Raw genomic sequence first — 20,640 nt, 5'->3', positions numbered from 1 at the left:
ATTTGAGAGGGACACAGTAACAAGGTGTGCAAGCTAAGAAAGACCCTTTATGGATTAAAACAATCTCCTAGAGCATGGTTTGGGAGATTTGCAAAAGTCATGAAGGAGTCTGGGTACAAACAAAGCCAAGGTGATCACACTCTCTTCATTAAGCATTCAGTTGTAGGGGGAGTGACTGCTCTTCTAGTCTTTGTGGATGACATCATAGTAACTAGGAATAATGAGAAAGAGAAGCATGAATTGAAACAGAGACTAGTAAGAGAGTTTGATCTAAAAGAATTGGGGAAACTAAAATATTTCCTTGGTATTGAGGTGGCATATTCCACACAAGGGATCTTCATATCTCAGCAAAAGTACGTGACTGATTTATTAACAGAAACAGGGAAGATTGGGTGTAAGCTAGTCTTTACCCCAATGGATCCCAACCATAAGTTGGGAGAAGCTATAGGAGAACCAGTTGTTGATAAAAGAATGTACCAGAAGTTGGTCGGTAATTTCATATACCTTGCTCACACTTGGCTAGACATAGCATACTCGGTGAGTGTGATTAGTCAATTCATGCATGATCTAAGAGAACCTCATCTTCAAGTTGCTTACAGGGTGCTGCATTACTTGAAAGGCAATCCAGGGAAAGGAAACTTGTTCAAGAAGAATGATACTCTTGCTTTAGAAGCTTACACTGATGCTGACTGTGCAGATTCTCTAGTGGATAGAAAATCAACTGCAAGGTATTGTACTTTCCTTGGAGGTAATTTGGTAACTTGGAGCAGTAAAAAGCAAAATGTGGTGGCAAGATCATCTGCAGAATCAGAATTTAGGGTTATTGCTCAAGGATTGTGTGAACTGCTCTGGCTGAAGATTATCCTAGATGATTTGAGAGTCAAATGGGAAGGTCCTATGAAACTCTATTGTGACAAGAAGTCAGCTATCAATATTGCTTATAATCCTATACAACATGATAGGACAAAGCATATTGAAATTGATAGACATTTCATTAAAGAGAAATTGGAGGAAGGATTAATGTGTATATCCTATGTTCCATCAGAATGTCAATTAGCTGATGTTCTAACAAAGGGGTTGAACAGTTCGAGATTCCATGATCTTGTATTCAAGCTGGGAATGGAAGACATCTATTCCTCAGCTTGAGGGGGAGTGTTGAGTTGTAAATAGATTAGGAAGTTTAATTTGAAATCCCTTAAATGGAGGGATTAAGTTAGATTAAGAAGTTTAATTTAAAATCCCTTGAATAGAGAGATTAGACAATTTTCCAGATTTAGGAGTGATTTAATTTCCTTTTTTTCTCTTGTAATTTGTTATATAATACTGTGTAATATCAATTTAAAAATCAGAAGAAAAAATTCAGAATTCTTTTTATCTCATATGTTATTACACTATTTATATTTTTTTAGGTGGCTTGGTAACGTTATTGGGCCATTGTTGACACTGTAAATTTCTTCAACCATTAATTTATGATGTTAAATTAATGACAACCAATATTATATTTGTAATCTTCATCAACTTTCTGCAATTTTGTTTTTATATTGTTTTTGAATTGGGATTAGATTTGAATATCATGATAGTTATAATCTGATATTGTTGTTGATTTATTGTCTCTATTATAGATTTAAATATTCACTTATGAATTCTACTTGATCTTTTGCAGATGCAATTGAAGAAGTGTGATTGGCTAAATGATCCTCCTTTTGTGTGTGCTCATGGTGGTGACTCAATAAACGCATTCCCAAACACTGTAGGAATCTTGTTTTTACTTTTAGTTTCTTCCTTTGTATAGTCTAATTAGAAGCCAGCAAATCATTATTCAGTGTTCATTTTTTTTTCTTTTTTCTACAAATATTGCTTTAAGTAGTTTTTTGCCACTTATCGTATGCTATGTGTTCAACTTGATCAAGTTGCAATGATGTGGTCGTATAGAACTATTTAAATTATAGCAGATAATCACAAATAAGTTCCACAACTTTATTAGCAAAATTGAAGGATATAGAATATCTATATATCTTTGTACGTGAATTTGTTTCTTTAGAGTTTTTTTCTTAATGTTAAAAGATTAATCTTTGGTTATGATCTTTTTGTTATTTTTCCTCTTCATTAGATGGATGCATATCGATCTGCTATTCATTCTCAAGCAGACTGCATTGAAATTGATGTTTCTCGTTCATTAGATGGAGTTTTGTTTGCTCTTCATGATAGGTAATTAATCACTGTCAATTTCCTTAGTATCATCTAGTCGCAACTGGGAAGAATATGAATGGACTAAATTTCTTGTGTATTTATACTCTACAAAATATATCTATATATACTATTACAATAAACTATAATTGAAAATGCAATATTCTAATTTCCTATTTTACAGATCTTAATCCTAATATAGTTTTATACAACTCAACACTCCTCTTCAAGCTTGAGCACATAGATCATATGCACCAAACTTATTACAAATAAAATCAATACGAGACCCCCTGAGAGATTTAGTGAGAATATCCTCTAGCTAGTCATTTAAGCTGACGTGACTAGTAGTAATACAATTAGATTAAACTATTTTTCGAATAAAATGATAATCAATTTCTATATGTTTAATCCTCTTGTGAAACACTAGATTGGAGACAATATAGAAGGTAACTTGATTATCACAGAGTAACTTCATTTGTGATACTTCTATAAATTTCAATTATCGGATCAGTTGCTTCAACCAAATAAGCTCACAAGTTGCTGAGGCCGTTGCACGATATTTTGCCTCTGCACTTGATCTAGAAACGACATCTTGCTTCTTACTTTTCTAAAAAACTAGGTTTCCTCCAAGCAGAACACAAAAACCAGAAGTGGAATATTTATTTGATGGAGCACTTGCCTAATCAACATCAAAATATCTAACAATTTTTGTATGACCCCTATTTTCATTTAACAAACCTTTGCTTGGTGCATCCTTAATATACCTCAAAATCTGAACAACTGTATCCCAATAACTCACATGAAGACTATAGAAATTGACTAACGATGCTTACAGGGAAGGAGATTCAGGCCCTATGATGGTGAGGTAATTAAGCTTACCAACTAGTCTTTGCTATCTTCTAGGGTCTACAAGAGGCTCCCCCTGTCCAGGTAAGAACTTGAAATTATGATCCACCGGAGAGTTATTGTTTCTTCCAAAATATCCAATGGATACTTTCTCCGATAGATCACAATACCAATGCTAGATTGAACCGCTTCTATACCAAGGAAGTACCTCAGCAATCCCAAATCTTTGGTCTAAAAATGGTTGAGCAAGTGTTTTTTTAACTATGCAATATCATCTTGATCACTTAATGTAATGACAATATTGTCGACATGGATAACTAGATAGATGCATTGCCCTGGTGATATATGTATATAAAAAACATAATGATCAAACTTATACTGAACCATACCAAACTCTTGAATGACAGTACTAAAACATCTAAACCAGGAACGAGGAGATTGTTTCAAGCCAAACAGAAAACAACGAAATTTACATACCAAACTAGACTCTCCCCTGAGCAACAAAGCTAGATGGTTGCTCTATATAGATTTCTTCTTAAAGCTCACCATGAAAAAATGCATTTTTAATGTCCAATTGGTTCAGAGGCCATTGTCTAATGACAACCATAGATAAGAACAAGCAAATGGATGACATTTTAGCCATAAGGGAAAAAGTGTCATAATAATTCAATCCATAAATCTAAGTGTACCCTTTTTCCATCAAACGTGCTTTTAATCGATTAACCTGACCATTCGGACCAACCTTGACATTATCAGGAAGATTATTAGGAGCAATGTCCTATAGGAGGACACTATGGTACATGTACAGATTCAGGAAGAGGACCATGTAAAGGATAGGAAGGACCTCGGTTATAGAATCACTTCTTGGTGGAGATGAAGGGAAGAAGGGAGAAGATTAAAAAAATGTAACATCAGTAGATATGAAATATCAATATGTTGCTGGAGAAAAACACTTATACCATTTTTTAAGACGTGAGTATCCTAGGAAAATACACTTGATAGACTTGGCAGATAGTTTATCCTAATTAGGGGAACAAATATGAACAAAACACATGCAATCAAAGATACGTGAAGGAAGAAAGTATAACAGTTGATTAGGGAAAAAGATAGAATGAGGTACCTTGTTTTATAGGAATGAAGAAGGTATCCAATTGATCAAGAAACAAGTAGTTAGCACAACGTCTACCCAAAATCGAAGAGGGACCTTATGTAAAAGTAAAGTGCAAGCAGTTTCAATGAGATGTCTATTCTTATGCTCAACAAACCCATTTTGTTCTGTGGTGTAAACACAATAACATGGATGAAAGATTCCCTAGGAAGATGTGAATTTAGTAAAGGGAGCAGAAAAATAATTGTGAGTGTTATCACTCTGCAATATACAAATAACAGTGTTAAATTGTATCTTAATTTTAGCACAAAATGATTCAAATATGGAATACAACTTTGTCTGAGATTTCATTAAAAATAACTAAGTGCAACAAAAATAATCGTTAATAAATATGACAAAATATTGAAAACCCAAAATAGAAGAGTCACGACAAAGACTCTAAACATCTAAATGAACTAACTCATAAGAGGGCGTAATCTATTTATTGACACGCTTTGGAAATAAACTACGAAAATGTTTTTCAAGTTGACAGAACTCACAACTTAAAGACTGTAAATTAGATAGACTTGACACCATTTTATGAAGCTTTAATAAGCAGGGATGACCCAAACGATTATGAAGGAGAGCTGGAGACTCAGAGACAATGCATGCGATAGGAGCAGAAGATAAGTTGAGATGATAGAGGCCCTGTGACTCGCGTCCTATACCAATCATCCATCTCGTGCCTCGGTCTTGTATAATGACAGATTCATTATCAAAAGTGATAGAACAATGTAAAGAGCGTGTAAGTTTATTGACAAACACAAGATTAAAAAGACAATTGAGAATATAAAGAACAAAGTCTAACGACAATGAGAGAAGTGGATGAGCACGAGGCATTACTTTAACAACTATTTTGGGCCTATTAGCTAAAGTAACTAATGGTAAAGATGTAGCATTAGTAAAATGAGATAACAAACTAGGACATGTAACTAAATTACTTGAGTGAGCAATGGAAGCAACAATTGAAGAAGACTGCTTGCTTGCTTGATACTTGAGATATTTTTCATAATTAGCACCAGTAAGAGTCAAGGATGGCTAAGTGTGTCTTTTAGATGATTTAAAACGAAGATCATAGTGATTTGCATGAACAACATTGGTAGCCCGAGTAGGTCGTCCATGCAATTTGTAGCATTTCTCCCTGCTATACCCCCACTGATGATAGTGACTACACTTGACTCGACTTCCCTTGCCACCATGATCTCCTTGCTCTCCTTTAGCAGTATTTTGAAACTGAGAAGCCATAATGAAAGAGTCAACAATGAGAGATCTTGTCACAACATTAGGGGAGGAAACATGAAGTAATCGAACAAACACTTCATCAAGAGAAGACATAGTAGCATTATCAAGAATCTGATCTCATACTAGAGTAAGATCAGGGCTTACAACAAGGGTTAGACTAAACAAAACTGAAATGAAAAGTATATTTTCATTCATGCTTTCACTGTTACAGAGATACATATATATATACACATTAGGTATCCTAGATTAGGAAAGAGGAATATTTGATTCCTATAATTGCGATCCTATAATCAATTTCTACCATAATTAAACCCTTATAATTAAGTCTTATATAGTAATGTACATATTTACAGATTCTATAACACTCCCTTTCAAGTTGCTACATAGATATTAATCATGCTCAGTTTGTTACAAATATAATCATCTTGAACCTCATTTATAGCCTTAGTGAAAAAATCTCCTAGCTGTTCTATTGTCTTTACATATCTCGTAGAAATAAAATTTTGTTAAATTTTCTCTCGAACGAAATGACAGTCAATTTCAATATGCTTAGTTCGTTCATGAAACACAGGATTAGAGGCAATATGAAGAGCAGTTTGATTATCACACCACAATTGCATTGGTAATGAAATTTGGAAACCCACTTCAGTCAAAAGTTGATATACTCATATTATTTCACACATAGACTGTGCCATAGCTCTATATTTTGATTCTGCACTAGATCGGGACATAGCACTACTTCTTACTTTTTCACGATACCAAATTTCCTCTAACAAAAACAAAATAGCCAATAGTGGATCTTCTATCTATCTTAGTACCTGCTTAGTTTGCATCTGAAAACCATTCAATGTCAGTGTGTCCATGATTTCCATACAATATGCCACGTCCAAGAGCACCCTTCAAATAGCACAAAATTTGCTTTAAAGTTGCCCAGTGATTGACTGTTGGAGAAGACATGAATTGACTCATAACACTGAGAGAATATGCAATGTTAGGATGAGTCATTGTAAGATAATTCAACTTTCGCACCAATCTTCTATACTTCTCAGGTTCTTCAAATGGTTCACCATCTTTTGTAAGCTGTAGATTAGGAATCATTGGAGTGTTGCATGGTTTAGCTCTCAATTTTCCTGTCTTAGTCAATAAGTCCAACACTTATTTCCTCTGAGATAGAAAGATGCCTTTCTCGCTTCTTGTCACTTCAATACACAAGAAATATTTCAACCCCTCTAAATCTTTTGTTTGAAATTGAGTGTGAAGAAATGACTTAAAAGAGGAAATTCCCACAATATCACTTCTAGTAATAACAATATTATCAACATACACAACTAGAAGAATACTACCAGTTTCAGACTATCTATAGAAAATTGAATAATCACATTTGCTCTTTATCATGTTGAACTTTTGAATCGCTTGACTAAATTTTCCAAACCAAGCATGAGGACTTTGTTTCAAAACATACAAGGATTTGTGAAGACGACAAACCTTCCCATACTCCCCCTGAGCAACAAAACCAGGTGGTTGCTTCATATAAACTTCCTCTTGAAGGTCACCATGCAAGAAGGCAATCTTAATATCTAGCTAGTATAAAGGCCAATTGTAGGTAGCTACCATAGAAATAAATAAACGGACAAACGTCAGCTTAGCAACAAGAGAGAAAGTGTCAAAGTAATCCACCCCATACGTTTGTGCATATCCTTTAGCAACAAGACGGGCCTTAAGGTGAGCCACTAATCCATCTGGATTAACTTTAACTGTAAACACCCATTTGCATCCAATGCCTGTTTTTCTTGTAGGTAGATTTACCAAGTCCCAAGTACCAGTATCATCTAAGGCATTCATTTCTTCTATCATAGCCTCACGCCAACCAAGATGAGATAAAGCTTCATGAGTAGTTCTGGGAATAGAAATTGAGTCAAGTGATGCAATAAAGAAGCAAGAAATAGAGGATAAGTGACCATAAGAAACAAAAGAAGAAATAGGGTAAGTACATTGTTTTTTACCTTTTCGAAGAGCAATTGGTAAATCAGTATCACTAGGAACCGGATTTGACGACGAAGTGATTGGTTTAGGTAATGTATCTGGAGGTTGTTGACGTCTGGAATAGAACTAAGTAATGGGTGGCCTGGTAGGGGTAGACTCTTCAAGTGGAGAAACCTCTGGAGAACTAACATATGTAGTGAGTGGAGAGACCTCTAGAGGGCAAGAAGAGGTAATAGTGTACACCAACAATTCATCATCATCCTCCCCCTTAATAGAGTAAGTAGGATAAGTAGAAAAGAAATGAACGTTTTTCAAGAAAGTAATATCAACTAACACTAGATATCTGTTTAGAGTGGGGCAAAAACACCTATATCCTTTTTAAATACGAGAGTACCCAAGAAACATACATTTTAAAGACTTTGGATCTAATTTTGTGACATCAGAATGAATATCACGAATAAAACAAGTACTACCAAATATTTTAGACTTAATAGGAAACAAAAATTTATTTGGAAAAAAACACTATAAGGAATCTGACCTTAAAAAACCAATAACGATATGCGGTTAATAAAAAAAAAGGATGTGGAAACAGCATTATTCCAAAATTGGCTGGGAACTTGCATTTGAAACAAGAATACTCGAGCTGTTTCAAAAAGGTGTCTATTTTTTCTTTCGGCTACTACATTTTGAGATGATGTGGTAGCATAAGAGGATTGATGAAGAATGCCATTTTTGATCAGATACGACTGAAAGGATTCAGAAAAGTATGCTTTGGCATTATCACTACGTAAGATATGAATAGAAGCATTGAATTGTGTTTTTATTTCAACATAAAAGGCACAAAAATGAGAAAACACTTCAGAACGATTTTTCATTAAAAAAGCCAAGTCATACTAGAATAATCATCAACAAAAGTAACAAAATATTTAAATAGTGTTTTAGACACAATAAGACAAGGACCCTAAACATCTGAATGAATCAACTCAAAAGGAGAGCTAACTTGTTTATTGACTTTAGAACTTGAAGACAAACGATGATGTTTGGTAAATTGACATGACTTATAATCTAACGAGGATACATGACGAAATTGTGGACATAGGGTCTTCAACAAAGGTAGAGAAGGATGTCTCAATCGATAATGAGCTTCGAATGGAGTTAAGGCATTGGAACATGCAATGAATCTTGCCATTTGCATATCAAGGATATAAAGACCCCTAGATTCATGTCCTCTACCAATAATCTGCTTCGTCATAAGATCTTGAAATAAACAATGATCAAGAAAAAATGAGACAACAATTAAGGGCACGACTGAGTTTACTCACGGAGATTAAATTAAAGGAAAACTGTAGTAGACTCAAAACAGATGATAATGAAATTAATGGAGGGCCAAAGGACTATTTGCTACCCAAAGTATGCTGCTTTCTCAAGTTTGCCCCTATTAACTTTGAAAATCCCATTTACCCATTCATAGGCGGTTAAAATTAACGGTTTCAAGGGTAAAATCATCATTTTATCTGTAATATTAAAAATAAACTTAAAATTGATTTCATTTTTTTTCTCTTAAACCCTAAAAACTAACAATTTCTCCCAACCTATGTTTCCAAAAACAGCGTTTTCCTCTTAGGGTTTCCAAGTTTTTAGATTTAATTTTTTGACGATGTTTCTTCCTCTACGACGACGATGCCAAGGAGGACATCGGAAGGAGGCTACGCAGGAGAGAAAGAGACGTCGTTGGAAAATTGAATTTGAAAACTTGGAAACCCTAGGGGGAAAAACACTGTTTTTGAAAACTTGAGTTAGGAAAAATTGTTAATTTTTAGGGTTTAGGGGAGAAATGATAGAACTAACGGACTCAGTTAATTTTAACTACTTATAGGTAGGTAAATGAGATTTTCAAAGTTAACGGAGGGAAACTTAGGAAAATAACATATTTTGGGTGGGAAATAGTCCTTTGGCCTTAATGAAGTTAGATTAATAGTGCCAGAACCAAGAACAGATGATGTTGATACATCTGCTAAAGTAACACTAGAAGAGGATGCAAGTGACTTAAAAGTAGAAAAGAGATTAGAATTACCTGTCATATGATTTGTAGCACTAGAATCAATGACCCATTTAGACGATGAGGAAACAAGGCATGTATTTGTTTTACCTGACTCAACAATGGCAGTGATAAGAGTTGGTGAAGACTTTAGGGATTCTTGGTACTGAGAGAACTTGACAAATTCATCTGCAGAAATCATAATAGTCTCTCTAGATGATGAATTAATAGTAGTGTTAGTAGCTGCAACGTGTGCTAACTGGGATTTTGGTGTTCAATTCTGTATACACATTAGGTATTCTAGATTAGGAAAGAGGAATATTTAATTCCTATAATTACGATCTTATAATCAACTTCTACTATAATTATACCACTATAATTAAGCCCTATATAGTAATGTACATATTTACAGATTTTGTAACACCATGAATAACTTGTCTCACTGCGCCAAATCTTCTACTGTAGACTTATCAGTAGGTAGTAATAAGTTAAAATTCTGCCTTAAGAGAAACCATTCTGCCAAGGAATTCTAACATGCTCATACCATGCAACTTTAGATTAACTAGGTTTGACACAACAAAATATAGTCGCTGAATGTTATTAGTATAAAACAGTTTGGCCTGACTCCATATCTCAATACATGTTTTGTAAGTTTTATAAATAGGATGAAGTTGAGAGTCCATTGTTTACTGCAATAGACCAGGTAGCTTTATCAGTTTTTACATTTTTTTGCTTTAGTAATCAAGTGATTCTCCAAGCCTTGTCCCATACACCACAATTCGAAAGAGGTGACCTATGAGGTATAATTGACACTTCCTATCAATTTATCAATGGTGATTGCAAGAAGAGATTAAAAAAAAGGGAAAAAAAACCTGATTTAGAGTTGAATCCCTCAAATGACATGGTTGAGTTGCAAGGTTACACGAACTTGAGAAAATTAGAATCAACAGAGACCAAACAGGTCTGAAAGATGCTTCGATTGATTTAGAGAAGATCAGAATTTGAACAAGAAGGAAAATTCGATGAGAACAACTTTTCTGGCAACAGTGATTGCGTGGTTGAAGGTGGACAATGACAGGGCTCTAGGGTTTTGCTTCTCGGCATCGTTCAAGTCCCATGTTGCTAGTGGTGACGTGTCTCACTCTTAGGAGACGGAGATTGGTGGAGGAAGCCACTAGAAAATCAAGCGGCGCATGTGGTGGCGAATGGTGACGTGCTTCTACGGTTTTGCTTGGAGAGAGAAAGAGTCGAACAGGCTAGTGTTGTCGGATTTTTGATCAAATACCGAGAGGAGGGCAGTCTGAGTTTTGCTAGAAACGATCACTGGAAAGTACACAATTAGGGTTTTTGATTAACCCAATGCTCTGAAACGATGTGAAGAATATGAATGAACTGAATTTATTGTTTGTTGATAGTCTACGGAATTTATCTATATGTACTATTACAATAAACTATAATTGGAAATTCAATATCCTTATTTCCTGTTTTAGAGATCCTAATTCTATTATAGCTTGATTTTAATTTTAATATAGTTTTATACAACTCAACAACAACAAAAGAGAAGAGTTTTTACTACTAAAAGAACACTTCCTTTCATTTTTATTTAATGGCTGTTCCATTGTTTGATTTTCAATTAAATTGTGTGTCCTTGGTGAGGTTTGAGGAGGTAATATGGCTTAAAATTTGGTTTGGTGGAGGTTCTGTGTTGCTGGCTGTTGATATAAATCAAGATCATTTATGGTTTAATAACTTTGCATTGGCTTTATTTTCCATTATGCAAACACTAAGAGGTAGTGTCCTTTTGGATTGGTAGTGTGATAGTATTTGACCTTAATTAGTAAATTAAAATCTGAACTACATTGTTTGTAACATTGATTATCCTTTTATAATCTAGTGCATCATTTCTTATATTTCTTGGAGCATGATAATTATATATTATAACCAAGAAAAGTATTTCTGAAGCTACTTGGAGATTTGATTATCACATGACACCAGCAGGGATTTGCAACAGATATCTGGTAACAGTTCTTCTAAAGTTGGGCACTTGAGCATGAAAGAGGTGAAATCTGTTGGTCTTTTTATTCCTTAATTATATTAAGTCCAGTCTTATGGTTAGTTTTGTGTATCATACATGCCATAAAACCAAGATTTTTGATAGAACTGTTTTATTGGTGACCTAGTTTACTTGTGATTGCGTGATGTTGATTGAGATTATATGTTAGTTTGTTGTTGTAGATAAAAGGATTGGGTGCTGCACATCGGGTTGATCACAAGTCAAATGATCAAGAAATTCCCACTGTTGAAGAGGCTTTGACAGTAATTTCAAGATTTGCTTTTAATGCTTTGTGTAGTTTCCTTGTGTATTTATATTTTCTTCTCCCTTAAATATACTATTTAGTTTTTACCTTTTTTATGCAAATGATGTCTAAAATCTTTTGAGTTGAATATAATTGCACCATCATCATCTTTTGGCATTCTGTTATTTTTCATGTATTATTTTGAAGCTTTGATGATGAGGTTCTCACTATGTTCAAATCATTGTTTTCAGTTTGTGTCAAATTCAGTAACGCAGGTAATTCTGGATGCAAAGGTTGGCCCACCCATGTATGAAAAGGGCCTTGCCAAGGATATTCTTTCAGTTGTGAGTTATTTTTACTCTTCCATTCGTTTAATCTTTATTTAATAATGCAATTCTATTGCATAATTTAATCATATTCCCCCCTCCCGCCTCTCCCCATTCCCCCATTTTTGTATTTTCACATGAGAATTGCAAATAGTTCACAATAAGTAATTTAGCAATAGATGTAACTTACATCTTAGTTTGATTACTGTGATATCAGTGCTTTCTTTTGGGCATCATGACATAGTTAGGTTTCTTAGAATCATAATAGCCAATTTGACTAGGGATTTTAACGAAATCCCAAAGAGTTCTTGGTTAAACCACCCATTGTATGGAAGCTCACTCATCTTTAGCCCAATCGGTCCCCTTTTTTACCTTGAATCTTGTAGATCATAACGGCAAAGGAATCCATGTCTTCTTCATTTCTTGACCATCTCCAACCTCTATTCTAGAGTTGTCATTTGAGACAACTTGGTGCACAAACAGGTTATTTTATTTTTAGCATATGAATGTTTCAATCCTATTATGTTTATTTTTATTTATCCTTCCAAGTTTTTGTAAGTGTTTTCGTATATGATAATATATATTTATGATATAGCACGTTTTTGATCAATTAAGTGTTTTAGTAAATTATTACAGAATTGGAATGTTTCTGTTTGATATGAAAATTTAACTTAAGCAACATGTATGTTGGGGATGAAACTCTATGTGGGATATTTTTACCCTACTGTTTAATTATCATAATGCATTCTTTATTGAAAACACCTTAATGACTTAAATAATCGTAAAAGGGGTGAACAGGATTTAAGAATATTAAAACACAATTTAAAAAAACACAAGAGTGAGTAATAAAATTCAAACGAGACAAGTATAAGCTCAAAGTTGGGAGAGAAAGCTAGGAATGTTTAGGATTTATAGTAGTTTAGAGTTTTTCGACCCAAGCGTCCTCTGTCCACTTTTTCAAATAGACCACTTGAAGTTCCACTAGTAAAGCTGACTCTTTTTATACTAGTTATCCAAGATTTCACCTACTATAATTTGAATACAAGTAATTGAAGTGTAAGTGCCTCTCGAAGGCTGATTACAACTGATTAAGTGTAAAAAATTCTCTCAAGAATTTGAATGAAGTGTTTAGAGAGATTATTAAAGGCTCTATATGAGCGCAAAATATATAAGCTTGAATGAGTATGCTCTTTACATTTTCTAACTCAAAATGACTTGTTTATATAGGCTCTAAAGGTTGGAAATTCTGAAATTGCCATTGGACAAATTGGAGTAGCCGTCGATGTCTAAAAATGTCGTTTTCCTCATGAAATGGTCAGTTGCATGAGTGCTCTTCTCAGGTGCATAGTCATACATGACCATAAAATTCACTTTTCGAGTCAATTCGGTCATCACCCTAATAGTTAATTTTTAATTTGTGCCAAACGAGTGTACACTCGTGCATTGCTTCATATGAGGAATTTTATGAAAATTCGAGAGTATGGTATACCTTGCATGCAGGGGAGTGTGTATGTTTGAAATTAGGCTTATATACGTGCATGCATACCTTATGTATGGTTGTGCATGCAATTGTTGACTTTGCTTCGCTTTGACTTGAACTGATGATAAACTAGATGCCCATAAATGGTACTTTTTGCCTGTGAGTCCTTCATATAATCATGCACAATCATGCATATACTTTATGTACAAGCATGTTAGATGCATGAGATGCCCATGAACGGTACCTCCTATTTGTGACCCCTTCATAAAGGTGTATGAGCATGAATAAATAGCATGCACGGTCATGCATGAAGTTTTGACCAAAATCTGCATTGACTCCAAATAAGCATGAATGGGAGGCTTGTGCAGAGGAGGTCTTACTTGTGAATGCCTTCATATATGTAGTTAATGGTCGTGTGTTTAACATGTATGGTCATGCATGACAAGTCTGATTGATGCCCAAGTATCTAGTACGGTGAACGACCAAGGCATACGGTGCCATACCTTTTCATGAATGATTGCAAATACAACTATGCATGAACGTGCATTAACTTGTTTTTGGCAATTTTCAAGGTTAGTCCAAATTGGTCATGACCTAAGTCATTCCTTGGACAAATTAGTATATTTTAACCCTGCATTTGTGATCATCAAAATACTTTGGGATCCAACAATCTCCTTTTTTTATTGATGGAAAAAACAAGTTTAAATTTAAATTTTAAGCTAAAAAAATGTAATGGATTTATGGTCATTTCAAGATTTAGACTTCCCCTCTCAAAAAGCCTATAAACTCCCTTTTTTGCAACATTTTAAAGCTTATGTTTACCAAGTTTTTCAATATGCTATTATCTGTACATTAATCATTACTACCATGTTCATAACAAAGTTCATATTACCAAGTTTATAACCAACACTACCAAGTTCATAACCAACATACCAACAGATCGAAACCTACATATTCATGTTATCAATTCATTTCATTTTCATATACTAATATATATATCGGCACTTATTCATCAAGATCATTTGCATATACCAACATATACCAATACATCCTCATTCATCAAGGTCATTTCAATATACCAACATATACCAACACGTACTCATCAACACATAACTTTCTCTCTCGTCATAAATCAAGAAAGGAAAGGAAAAGAACATAATTTCAGTTTAAATATCCATATCCATTAAAATTAGTTCAACTACATTCTAGTTGCGCAAAATAAGTTCAATTTCACAGAATAAGTTCAACTACAACGGATAAGTCAAGTTCATTATAAAATGTGAGCAACGTTCCTCAATTTGCAATTTTGAAAAAAAAAAAGATAAAAATTCAGAAAAATAAAAAATTTAGCATGAGATACTAGGGCTCAGAAGGTGGAGGCACATTATCCAATCTCATTGAAGGAATTTGAGGATTAAGTTCTCGAACTTCTTCACTTAATCGATCAAATCTCTCACCAAAGTGATTCATCCTTGTGTCCACCCTGTATCTATGTGCTCCACCCGTGAGGTTTTTTTTTTTTTTGGCAAGTATATTAGCAACAAAATCAAAGCCTTAAGCCAAGGCTAAGGGAAAAAACAACCTAAGCTCATCTTGTCTTACTATTTCTACAAGTGCAAGATAGGAGACAAGATGGCAAATAGCTAGTCACACCCATGTACACAAGTTTGAACCATATAAAAATATTAAACCCAATCCTAATACATTTGAACTCCCACTGAAATACCCCAAATTGAATCCTCTGACAGAAAAAGACAAATGAAAACTCACTACAACCTAGGAACCACCAGAGATCAAAATAAAGAACTTCAATAAACCAATTAAAGGTGATCGGACAATGATCCCAACACCTAAAAAGAATGCCCTTGACATAGGATGAGCTGGGAAGGGAGTATCAAAACCCTCCATGGCTGCAAAGAAAAACTACAGTAGGTAATAACCATACTAGTCTATAAAGGAAATTGCATAAATACCCAACAAGAGCACTCCTCTATAGAGAACATATTCTGGAAGTAAAATTGGCTAACTGGAATAAGCTTCTTGAGAAAAGATACACAACCAACAACACTAAAAAGCTCCAGCCTAAGTCTTCCTAGAAAAAATACGGTAATAGAATTGTTTCCAGCCTTATCCACCATAATCCAATAGCAACCTGCAGACTTTAACATAATCCGGAAACAAGAAGAAGTCTTCATAAGGCAATGATCACAACACATAGGAATTGTAGAAGACCATCTCCATTTATGTTAGAATGAATAAGAGAGGTTGCTACATTGTGAAGGTCTTGCTCCGAAGTGTAATGAGTGTTAGCCTGTTAGGATTGAGACACTTGTCTTCAATCTAATGGTCAATTTTTATTATAAATATATGTTTGGGGTTTCAAAAGAAGGGAAGAAAAAAAATATATTAGAGTTTTGTTTGAGGGCAGCCATCCTTGGCTGATTGTGGGAGGTCTTCGGCTTCTCGAATGATCGGAAAATGGGAGGTTCCGAACTCCTTGAAGTGTTCGGTTTATCTTTGTAATCTTTCTATTAATGACATAGTTTTAGTTTATTATGTTTTTAGTGTTTTAATTTTGTGTTTTAGTTGAATAAGAGTTGGTTCCTAACAAAATGGTATCAGAGCATTCGATCTAGCGGGGAAGACAAATGATGGTCGGAAAAGTGAAGTAACTGGAAAATGTTCACGGAGGATGCTGACTTGAAGAATCATCACAGAGAGAAATGAGTCGATGGTTACATATTGGAAAAGTGCCAAAAAAAAGAAGAAAACGAAAATAGAGGAAGAAGAAGGAGATGAAAATGGAATGTCGGCAAAAGCTTGAAGAAAGAAAAAAAAATTACAGAGGGCAGAAAGGAGAAAACACAGAGAGAAAGCAGAAGGAAGAAGGACGAAGGAGAGAGAAAAAAATATTAAAGAAGGAAAAGAAAAGGGACAGCTGTAAACAATGAAAAAAAAGTAAATACAATGGGTTGGTAGGCAGATTTGTAAAACAGGAGACAGGTGGCACAATTATAAAGGAAAAGGAGAAAAGGCAGGAGAATGAAACAGGGCACAGCTGGGAAAAAAAAAAATCATCTTGCGGACAAGATGATTTTGAAAGGGAGGGAAATTGTTAGGATTGAGACACTTGTCTTCAATCCAATGGTCAATTTCTATTATAAATATATGTTTTGGGTTTCAAAAGAAAGGGAAGAAAAAAAAATATATCTTGGTAATCTTTTTGTTTGAGGGCAACCATCCTTAGTTGATTGTGGGAGGTCTCCGACGCCTCAAATGGCTGGAAAATGGAATGTTTCGAACTTCTTAAAGTGTTCAGTTTATCTTTGTAATCTTTTTATTAATGAAATAGTTTTAGTTTATTATGTTTTTTGTGTTTTAATTTTGTGTTTTAGATGAATAAGAGCTAGTTCCTAACATAGCCCTACAAAATAAAAACCAGGTTAGCAAAAGTAGATGTAGCCTCCTATTGCAGATTTTTTATCCTCCCAAAACCACCACAGAAACTAGCCTACCCAACCAACAAAGACAGGCCAGCTAAAATTCTTCCAAGAAGACCCCACTTCTTTGTTGTGATAACAGCACCTTGAGATGGATTTATGTTGGATATTTCGGCTCCCTTATCTCTCCCCATTCTCCTGGTGTTGTCAACAATTCTTTCCTTGGTTTGTATGCTTCTTGAGAAACACCTATTATTCCTCTCCTTCCAAGAAGACCCTACTTCTTGGTTGTGATAACATTACCTTAATGCAGATTTATGTTGGATATTTCGGGCCCTTATCCCTAACCATTCTCCTAATGTTGTCAACAATTATTTCCTTGGTTTGAATGCTTCTTTAGAAACACCTATTATTCCTCACCTTCCAAATAGCATAAACACTAGCTCCCAAACTCAATTTGCATAAAATTTGTTTTAAGTAGGGATGGATACAAGTTGAGCCTGAATAGGGCTTGGCTCGTTTTCGTTGAGCCGAGCCTCAGGCTCGACTCGTGCTCGGGGAGCTTGCTAGAACATGTGTTTGTGTTTGGCTATTTTTATATTATAAGTGTTCGTGATCGGCTTACACTTAGCTCGGATTTGTATGTATTGGCTTGGGTTCGCTCGTCTCAGACTTGCATTTTAGGCTCAGTAGGCTCGACTTGGGGCTTGCATTTCAGGCTCGTGTGAAATTTTGGATTATTAATAATATTCTTCATGAAAAATATATACTGCATATATACAAATAAGAATCCCAAATTCAAAATTTAATATACATATATAAAGAATATTATTCATCCAAAATATATACTGCATCCTATTGTCATCATCCATCATAAGGTTTAGATTTCTCTTCAATATTTGATTCCAAAGGCAAAAGTTTTTGTTGCTTATTAATTTATGAGAACGTTTTTTCCCGGTTGCAGTTGACACATGAGAGGAACCTTGACTAATATTTCTTCATTGAGTATACATAATTCATGAATGATTAGTATATTACAGTACAATACTCATATAGATTACAAACATAGTCATTAAAACAATAAATTAATAGACAACAAAAACCTCTCAATCGCCCACAAAAATACAGTAATTAATAGGCAACAATTGGAAATAAACATATCGAAACAAAATAATAAAAAGTTATGTTGAAAACTAGGCAAAGTTCTTACCTTCTAGTTGGTTTTAGAAAAAATGCTCTTATAATCATGTTCATAAATTGAAAGAAGCCAATCATTGTCCCTCTATATTCTAATCCGGTTCTTGGTAGTGGTGGTTATACACTCATACTACACATTTAACACAATGCAGTAAATAAGCTTACGCAAAAACTGATGATTAACAGATAAAAACACATAGGAAATTCACTTGTTCTAGCATCCATGCATACGGATGGTGCCAAGACAAAGCATTTTAAAAATGTTCTCAAAATTCACTACTTCAATACAGCAAATAAGCTAACACATAAATTCATGCTTTAAAGATGCAAGTGCTCAAAGACATAGGCATTTACATGGGGTCTCACATCCAAGCACATGGGTGCCAAGACAAAGCAAAAGACCAAAAAACACTCCTGAAAGTTCATAAAGAAGCAAACATGCCTTTGGAGTCTAGCCCTTCCTTGTCTTACATACTATCAGTATTGAAGATTATAATTTATTTCCTTATAATTTATATACAAAAACAAAAACGATTGAAGTCACCAAAGCAATAGACATCAATATAAGTTTCCAGAGACATTAGCCGCCAAAGCAACAGACGTCAATAAAAGTTTCCAAAGACATCAACATTATAAGCGTTATAAGGAAATAAATTATTCCTTTGGATTTGTACATTGAAGTTGTCGTTAAGCATTTGATGACTTCAAAATTGAACGTTTTCGTATATTGAAGTCGCTAGAGTGTGTATTCATTTGTCCTACATACTATCAATATTGAAGATTATGCATCTAAAAATTGCATTGAACGATCCATTGCATATAAAAAAAAATTTCTAACATCCTTCACGATTTTGAAAGACTTACAAAATTAATAAATCCAAATTAACAAAACCAACTGTTGAACAATAGGACAAATTGAAGCCAAACTGAAACAATAATCAAATATACACTAGTCTTCCTAAATTTTCAAGCATAGATAAGGTGCAGAACATGTATAAGCCATACAAATACAGTACAAGATGCAGACATCTGTAGTCGCTGAATGTTGAATAGAAGAGCAATAGACGACGTCACAGTCGTGGCGGTTGAATGGAGGAAGTGTCGACTGTTGACAGTGTGAACGATTGACTGGAAGGATTGTCTGGCAACAAGGTTTCATGTGAGTGTGAGGAGTGTGAACAGACGCTGTGTCTCTTAGGTTTAGATTTAGTTAACTTTAGGTTTTTTAAATTTTTTCTTCAAAGTCTTTGCAAGTGGAAGAAAATGCAGCAGAGAACAAACGGTATTGTTTGTTCCAAGTTAAAATTTTTTTTCATTTAAGCGAGTCATGCTCAGCTCTCTTAACCCATGTTCGGGTTTGGGCTCATACTCGTTTTTCGCTTGTAACTCTAGTGTGCGTTCGTACTTAGACTCGTTTAGGGTAGCTTGACTTGGGCTTGTTCAAGCAAAGCTCGGCTCGAGCCCGAACATGCTCGCTTCAAATTCAACTCTAATTTTAACCCTTCTCCTTTCCAATCCAAAGCAATTCTTCCATTATAGTTGTCCCAACTTTGAAGCCTATAATTCATGTTGTTGAACTCAAGGATTCTCTCTCAAATGATTTCCTAAACTCATAGTGGAAGAATAGGTGATCCAAATTTTCATTGCTATTATTACATAGGACACATGTCGCATTAGAAACTACCCCAAATCATATGAGTTTATCTTTAGTATTGAGCTTCATTTTTATAGCCAACCAATGAATCATTGAGTGTTTTGAAATATGCTTTTTATGTGAAAATATCCCATGCCAACTCACTTTATTCTTTTTTATGCAGAACTCTTCCCAAGCCAACCTTGTGGAGAACATTCCTTTAGCATTTGAATCTAAACCACTCAATCTTTTCCCTTATTGTTATATTATCCTTGACTTCAGTAAGATCTTTAGAGCTAGCAACGGACTATCTCCAATAACCATCCACAATGATATCACTAACTCTAGATTACTTACCAAGGCTTTCGTAATGGAAAATCCTTTCTCCATACTTTTCAATGAAAGGTACAAAAGGATGCCAATCATCAAGCCAAAGAGAGGTGTCCACACCATTGCCAATAAACATTTTGAATTTACCTTTAAACTCTTCTCTTAGCTTCATGATTTTTTTCAAAACCATTGGTTGTTGATGGAGCCTTGCCCTCCCAAAAGATTTTCTTCTTGAACCAGTTCTCCCTTAACCAATTGACCCAAATTGAGTTGCTTTGGGGTTGGATTAGTTTCCAAACATGTTTAGAGATGGCTGCCTTGTTCCACTCTTTACTAGCTTCCAAACATGTTTGGAGATGACTGCCTTGTTCCACTCTTTACTAGCCATAAGACCCAAACCCCCTTCCTTAGGAACACAAATCTTATCCCAAGCCACCTTAGTTTTGTGTTTATTAATTTCACCCCCGACCAAAAGAAGGTTCTTAAATTGACAT

At 34.7% G+C, this 20,640-nt stretch overlaps 1 protein-coding gene across 2 annotated transcripts in view; it reads left to right on the top strand.

Moving 5' to 3' along the window:
- LOC123229917 (glycerophosphodiester phosphodiesterase GDPD4) overlaps positions 1–20,640 on the top strand; it is a 47,398-nt gene that overhangs the window by 16,356 nt on the left and 10,402 nt on the right. For both annotated transcript variants that reach the window (XM_044655958.1, XM_044655959.1), the window contains exons 2-6: positions 1,664–1,750; positions 2,111–2,208; positions 11,442–11,502; positions 11,679–11,759; positions 11,992–12,084. In XM_044655958.1, the coding sequence (XP_044511893.1) occupies positions 1,664–1,750; positions 2,111–2,208; positions 11,442–11,502; positions 11,679–11,759; positions 11,992–12,084 (420 nt within the window). The remainder of the gene's footprint in view (positions 1–1,663; positions 1,751–2,110; positions 2,209–11,441; positions 11,503–11,678; positions 11,760–11,991; positions 12,085–20,640) is intronic.

This window comes from Mangifera indica, chromosome 11, assembly GCF_011075055.1.
Source record: "Mangifera indica cultivar Alphonso chromosome 11, CATAS_Mindica_2.1, whole genome shotgun sequence".
Classification (NCBI taxonomy): Eukaryota; Viridiplantae; Streptophyta; class Magnoliopsida; order Sapindales; family Anacardiaceae; genus Mangifera; species Mangifera indica.
Note: the sequence above shows the minus strand (reverse complement) of the source record. Positions and strands in the feature narration are given on the sequence as shown.